At 47.6% G+C, this 7594-nt stretch overlaps 1 protein-coding gene across 2 annotated transcripts in view; it reads left to right on the top strand.

Annotated features, from left to right (window-relative positions):
- The window catches only part of Proser2 (proline and serine rich 2), a 33801-nt gene extending 26226 nt beyond the window's left edge, over nt 1-7575 (top strand). Inside the window, exons 3-4 of one of the 2 annotated variants that reach the window (XM_021153455.1) lie at nt 2896-3148; nt 4627-7575. In XM_021153455.1, coding sequence (XP_021009114.1) covers nt 2896-3148; nt 4627-5651 — 1278 coding nt within the window. In that variant the 3' untranslated portion in view covers nt 5652-7575. The remainder of the gene's footprint in view (nt 1-2895; nt 3149-4626) is intronic. The other variant, XM_021153463.2, reaches the window with a different exon arrangement.
- The last annotated feature ends 19 nt before the right edge of the window (nt 7576-7594 follow it).

The raw sequence follows: 7594 nt of genomic DNA, 5'->3' as shown, positions 1-7594 counted from the left end.
ACACACACACACACACATTAAAATTAAAAATAAAAATATTTTCAGAGTCATACATCACCCCACTGGATGCCCTGTGCTGAGGTCACAGTAGGGAAGAGAGCATGTATTTATTTCTCTAGACTTTGTGTTTCAGCAGTGGAGGTCCAGCACTTGTGTCATGGCACCCTGACAGAATCTATAATGGGTGAAACTTAACTAGAGGTATCTTTATTGTGCCAAGAGCCCTGATGATTTCAGACTTGCAAGGCTTGTGTTGAAACAATGCATGAGCTGGGCTTGGTGGCACATGCCTTTAATCCCAGCACTTGGGAGAGAAGTGGAGGCAGGCGGATGTGTGTGAGTTCAAGGCCAGCCTGGTCTACATAGCAAATTCCAGGACCGCTACCCAGAGAGACCTTGTCTCAAGGGGGGAAAAAAAAGACAAGAAGGATGAGAACTGTCTGTCATACAGTGACTGAGGGCGGTGTGTATGAGATGTGGGGACTTGGCAGTCCAGCAGAAGTAAGGAGTGTGGTGAAGAAAGGAGGTAGGCCATGAGCCATGCATTATGACACTCAGATGTGCCCACCAATGTGTCCCACCAGTGTGTGTGTGTGTGTGTGTGTGTGTGTGTGTGTGTGGCTTTATTTTATCTTATTTTACGTATATAGGTGTTTTTACCTGCATGTATGTCCGTGTACCACATGTGTGCCTGGTGCTCACAGAGGTCAGAGGTCAGAGGTCAGAGGGCATCAGCTCCCCTAGAACTAAAGTTATAGATGGTTGTAAGCTACCATATTGGTGCTAGGAACCAAAGCTAGATCCTCTACAAGTCCAAAAAGTGTCCTTAACTTCTGAGCCTTCTCTCCTGCCACATACACACACACACACACTCCTGGGTTTCTTGCATGTTCTAGGCATGAGAAAGTCAAAATGGCACCTGACATTTTGGTTACAATAACTCCCTGTGGGATGTAAGAAAACATGCAAGCCTTCATATATCTGATGTGATTCTTAAGTGCAGTCTAGTGGAGATGAAAAGCCTGGGTGTTCAGTAGCTATAGTGCAAGAGAACATTGCATGAGGAACCGGTTCTGCTTTTCAGAAAACTCATAAACCCCCTCTTCCCGTAGCCACTGCTCCCATAGTGTTAGCTCTCATGACTCTGTCTTAGAAATATAGACTAACATTTCTTTTATATTATTTTTCAGAGGTTTATTTATTGTTATATGTAAGTACACTATAGCTGTCTTCAGACACACCAGAAGAAAGCATCAGATCTCATTATGGATGGTTGTGAGCCACCACGTGGTTGCTAGGATTTGAACTCATGACCTTCGGAAGAGCAGTCAGTGCTCTTATCTGCTGAGCCATCTCACCAGCCCCTTGTATTATTTTTGAATTCTGAATTATGTGTATATGTGGTGGTGGCGAGGTGTATGTGAACATACACCTCGTTCCCGGTGAGGCCAGAAGAGGGCACCAGATCTCCTTAAGAGTCGTGGGCAATTGTGAGCTGCCCAACATGGGTGCTGGGAACTGGACTCAGGTCCTCTGGGAGATCAGTGTGTGGCATTAACCAGTGAGTCAGACCTTGGCTGAAGTTTCTAATGTAGGACGTATTGACTAGCTCCACCTGTAGATTGATAATGCCGAGCCGATACCTTGAAAGAATCCTTTCTCAGCTCCCAGTCCTTCAGGTTTCCCCCTGCCAAAGGCTCTTAGCGTGCTCTGTCTAGACAGGGAATCCGTTGGGGCTTCATTGCCCCGCTCCCATTTCCTGTTCCAGTTCTCCCCATCAGCTCAGCTTCACAGTCTCTACTACAAACTCCTTCTTTACGAACAAACCCTTCATTTCCTGCTAGGATGACCTAGTTGCTTCTGAAGGAGACCTCTAGCCAGCTCTACTCTTTAAGCATCAGCATCACTGTATTCCTGGCTGGGCTCAGTGCAGCCATACAATACCCAGCATGTTGGGTCTAGGCTTTCCCAACCATGGGTGTAAAAGCAGCCCATCTCTTCTCACCTGCTTTCTACTTCCCTTTGTTGCCTGTGGGGTTTGTTTGTTGTTTTGTGTTGGTTTTGGGTTTTTGGTTTGGTTTGGTTTTTGTTTTTTTGACATAGAGTTTCCTGTGCAACTGTCCTGGAATTTACTCTGTAGATCAAGCTAGCCTCAAACTCAACAGAGATGCCTCTGCCTCTGCCTCTGCCTCTGCCTCTGCCTCTGCCTCGAGTGGTGGGATTAGAGGCATGTACCACCATGTCCGTCTTTTTACTGTCATTTTTATCTTTGTGATTTATGCCTAGGTAAGGAAATCAGTAAGGTCCCAGGCTAGAGAGGTGGCTTAACTGTTAAGAACACTTGTTCTTGTAGAAGACCTGGGTTAGATTCCCAGCACCCATCTACACAGCAACTTACAGCTCTCAGAACCTCTGGTTCCAGGAAATCCAGCACACACAGTGCACAGAGACATATCTGCAGACAAAGCACTCACACCATAAGCGTAAAATAAAATTTAAAAAAAGGAATATTTTTTCAAAGAAATGAATAAGTCCTCCTACTGTTTTAGCAGCATGAGTTCAATCCAGTGTGTAACTAGAAGTTCTCCCTTGATAGTGTGGAGACAATGGTATGGGGCTCCTGGTTGAGGTATGCCCTATTGGACTTAGCACTTGCAATCACATGCTAGAGCTCACGAGGGGGGAGGACCTTGGGGTTTTTTGCATCTTTTAACAATACCTTTTTTTATGAGGTATAACTGTGAAAGGCTCACATTTCACTTGTCAGTGGGGTGGGATAACCCAAACATCAGGGACCTTCCAGGATACAGGGAAGTCTACCCCCAGCTAGGTATCGACTCCTATTTATTGTGACTCTCTTTGCTGACCTTGCTGTTGTTTATTACTTACGCGCAGGATGACGAGAGCCTGAAGCACCTCACACATGAGGAAAAGGACGTTATCCTGTTCTTTGAAGAGACTCTTGATTCCCTGGAATATGACTTTGAGGAGCCAGCCCTGTGTGACAGTGGCATTCACTGCCACTCTCCACAGTCTCTGGAAGAGAGCCCTTCCAGCCACTCTGAGCCTGAAGATGTCATCGATTTAGTACAGCCCGCACCTGCGTCTGGGGAAGCTGAGAGCCTTCCAGATGTGCCTCAAGTAACAGGTGAGCCATAGCCTACAGCTCCCAACACCTTTGACTTGGTTTGGTGGAGCACTCCAGACACGTTCGCGCTTCCTGCTCGGTTTGCCTGGGCTGGTCAGTACAGACACTCTTAAAGCTTCTAGAAGGGAGTCTCTGCAAGGGAACTGTAAGAGGGACAGAGGGAGGGAGGGAGGGAGGGAGGGAGAGAGAAAGATTAAAAAAAAAAAAAGAAGAAAGACCAAATGAACATGTAGGGGTGTGTGTGTGTGTGTGTGTGTGTTGGGGGAGCACCTGATTTGTTGTGCAAGATTATATCCCATTTTTAACGAAAGGTTATCTGAAGCAATCAAGAAAGGGCAGAGAAGGTTCGAGTTGGTACTGAGCAGGTAAGTACCAAGAGATAAGCTTATGCCCATTGAGTTATGAGGTAGAACAGGAAGGAAATAGTCAGGGGAATTTTCTCACAGCCTTTATTTGCTGATGGGAACTTATATTAAAAACAAGAAGACACCTAGGGAAATGTAGGACAGGAAAGAAGAGAGAAAACACGTGTGCACGCACAGACTGTCAACACTGGGAAAGAAGGGTATATGGTGAGATGAGGTCTCCCTGTACAGCCCAGGCTGGCCTGGAGCTTGATGGGTAGCCCAGCCTGACGCTCAGTCCTCTTGTCTCTGCCTCTCGAGTGTATACATACCACCACTCTTAGCTTCCATACATCTTTTGAAGCATTACTCAAAAGCTGCCATCACACAGGCTCCATATAAAAAAGAGAGCATGGTTTGCAGCCAGCCCTTGGGGGAAGGGACACTGGACTTTGCATTTCTATTGAGCTTCTGTTTTGATGCTTAGTCCTAAGGTAATTTGAACCTGCTGATCCTTTAAAAAGATTAGATCACACAATCACACCGAAGAAAACAGGTTTGGAAAATTTAGCACTTGTGCCCTGCAGTTCTCTAACCTATCTTCATAGCTTTTCTGATTTTTTTTTTTTTTTTTGAGGCAGGGTCTCTTTATATAAAATCCTAGCTGTTCTGGAACCCACTGTGTAGACCAGGCTGGCCCTGAACTCACAAGAGATCTGCCTGCCTCTGCCTCTGGAGTGCTGGGATTCAAGGTGGGCACCGCTATCCTCCTTCAGTGTCTCCTTTGTAGTGTCCTTAGTGTCCCCCCTGCTGAGGTGGTCACTGCTTGGCTCCTGGGGATCACCTGCCCCCAGGGTGATGGATCCTCAGAAACCTTTTCCAGGCTGCTTCTTAACTGGATGATTCTGGCTCTAGCTAGTCACCACCCTGTCAGGAATCTGTTGGTTCTGAATGTGTGGATCTGGGACTAAATGGACTGCCTCCTCTGTAACCCATGCATCAATCAGGACGAGCGTTTTGATTAGACACTGCGGAGGTTCATAGAGTGTCCCACTGGCTCTCAGGAGTAGCGTGGACAGGAGCCTGCATGTAACTTTTATTGGGGCAAAATTTATGAGACCTCTCTTCTTTCAGGAGCCCCATCTGATACAAAACACGGCACTCCATTTCTTGAAGGTGGGAAACAAGCCGCTGAGAATTCCCTGCCACCACCAGACTCCAGGGGCCCTGAGGTGTTTCCTCTGCCGCCCTCCCTGCCTGTCCCCACTCCCTCTGCCCCGCGAAAGGAGCTGATGTCCCCCTCTCCTCCAGCAGAGCATCCCAAACTGCTGCGTTCTGTGCCCACTCCTCTGGTGATTGCTCAGAAAATATCTGAGAAGTTGGCCAGCAATGAAGCCCTGTCTCCCACATCCCCATCAAAGGAAGGCAGGCCTGGGGAATGGAGGACGCCGACTTCTCCAGCTTCTAGAAACGGAGACCATGTCGGCGTGTGGCATCGACACACGACCCAGTCGGCACCCAAGGTCCATCGCTTCCCCAGCAACATAAGCGTGACCAACAGCGCAGGCAAGGACTTCAACAAGACCATCTCCAAGGCGGCTGTCAATGTGCAGGAGCGCAAGGCCCAGGTCCTGGCCAACATCAACGGCGTGTCCTTCATCGCTGCGGGCGACACATCATCAGAAGAGCGGTGGCAGAAGGCGGAGGAGCAGAGGAGTGGCTCTGCGGATGGAGCACGCACCCTGGGCAGAGCGGGCATGGCCGGCGAGCCCGGGGCGCTGCGTGCAGGAGTCCCGGCCAGGGCGCAGCAGTCCCGGGCTGTGCAGACGGAGCAGCCACCGGCGCTGGCGAACGGCTTCCAGAGCGTGCACGAGGCCCTGCGCAGCGAGCCCAGCTCCTTCGTCCCCACCAGCAAGACCATCACCTTCCGGCCTGAGCCCGCAGTGACCAGCAAGCTGGCGCGCCAGAATGCCAGCCGCAGCCTGTACGAACCGCGCCCGGACGGCAGCCAAGATGCCCGCAAGCGCACGGGCTCGCTCCCCCGGGCGGTGGGTTTCCGGCCGCAGGGCATCACAGTGCAGTTCTCCGGCCGCGGCTCCACTGAGGAAGCTCGGCGCGAGGCTCTGCGCAAACTCGGGCTACTGAAGGAGAACTTGTGAGGGCCATGGGTGAGACTGCTGGAATGGCCTGGGTAGAACTTGTATGTCCACACTGGGGGGGTCCAGTTCTGGAGCTGGGTGGCACGAAGTGCTGCTTGTCGGGAGAGAAGCTTCTGCCCCAATCCCAGTGCAACGCGGAGTCAGGAGACCAGCAGGGCAAGGACAACGCCCCCTCCCCCTGCCCCCCAGATGTCCTTTTCCTTTTTCCGGGTCCCGGAATTAGGACCTCTGGGCCTCCATGACTGCAACTTGGTCCAGACTCTGATACTCAGGATTCCCTCTCCTCTTCGAAAATAAAAAAAAAGAAAAAGAAATGCTTGTTAAATTTTTATAGTGTCATTATACACTTTGAGGTCTAGCTGTTGTGTGTTTGTTTTTGAAGGATGGAAGTTGGCACCTTACGGACCAGGGTTTGTTTCTTAACATAATTTTCTTTGCCCCATTTTCTTAACTAAAACTCTAAATGAACCCATTCGGGTAAGATTTACTGTAATTTTGAATCGTGAAACTTAAAAATGAGGTCGAGTTTGGAAAAGATAATTTTTAGAAAGCAAGTCTCATTTGACTCTCTAAAATCTGCTCCCGTGACAGGTAGCTATGCTAATGAACATGTGAGTATCGGGAGTCTTCGTACGCACACTCATTATTAATTACTTAAGTACCTGCTTCTGAAGACACCACTATCTAGAAACTGCAGGCTGTGAGCGCTTCCTTTTCTCTAACAGATACCTTGGCACTGTGATGAGACACTAAGAATTCTTCCTATTATGGAACTCTGCTAAGGATACATGACCCTCCAGTACAGTGTGCTCTGTTCCCAATTAAAGCAACATTTCCTGATTTCAAATAAGCAAGATAGTTCCTGTTTTTACTTAACATTTTCCAGAATTTAAAGGGAAATTTAAATCTTTGTCACCTCACTAGCTCTGTGTTACAAGGTGGCTAGAAAACAGAAGAAAATGATCTGCTAGGCTATGTTCTGTGAGCAGCGCCTCCTGCTTGATTTGAAGGAGCACACTGAACTCAGTTGTGCAGCATGAAGTCTTCTTCCAGATTTTGTCTTACAGAGTTGTGGCCACTGTGTTATTATCCAAACCATCTAAGGCTGGAGTCTCCAACTTCTAAAAATAGCTAGGGAAGGGCTGGCCCAAGAGCCACACCCTTCTGCCTGCGGGGCCTTCCAGCACTCACTGTAGCAGAGCCCATTGGTTTTCGCGGTGAGTTTTACCGAGACTCCGACTTCTAATGAGCTGTTGAAGGACACATTCCTGGTGCCCCGCTTAGCTTGTAAGTTACTTACAGGGAATGAGTGGGTTTTATTTCGTTGGAGCAAGGTCTATCAACTGGCTCAGCCCTTGTTCTCCTGAAGCCATCTCAAACATTTTAAAATTTAAGGAGGGGCTTCAAACTTTCTCAAGTGCTTTCAACTTTGCTGTTACTTGGGATGGGTTTGCTTAGAGGGGCCAGGAGGTCCCTTTTGACAAAGTAAGATGCCATACACAGTGTTTGCTTAATGACTGAAGGTCTCAATACAGCTGTTACTGATCCTTTATAGACAATTCTTTTTCTTATTGTGAGTAGAATGAGTGACTGTATATTAATATATTCTCATAATTATATCTTGAAAAACAAAATTTTGTCTTACCTATAAGCTACTATATTATGTTATGCACGATATTTCCTCTTAAAGGGTTATTTTTTTCTATTATTTATTCATATTTTTCTCTATTTAATCTATAATGACATTGACTGTTACTTTAGCTGTTACTTATGTCCAAAGCCCTAATTAAAGTCCCCTTCTTGTGATTCATGAGGACCCTGCTGTGTGTCTTGTGTGCTGAAAAGCATTAGTTTCTGTGTTGCAGTTATGTGACATGGTATTCTTAAATGACATCTAATTCCCAGTACTGAAGGACCGTATTTCTTTTTTTTTTTTTTTTAAA

Source organism: Mus caroli, chromosome 2 (assembly GCF_900094665.2).
Source record: "Mus caroli chromosome 2, CAROLI_EIJ_v1.1, whole genome shotgun sequence".
Taxonomy (NCBI): domain Eukaryota; kingdom Metazoa; phylum Chordata; class Mammalia; order Rodentia; family Muridae; genus Mus; species Mus caroli.
This window is presented reverse-complemented; position numbering and strand designations above follow the sequence as displayed.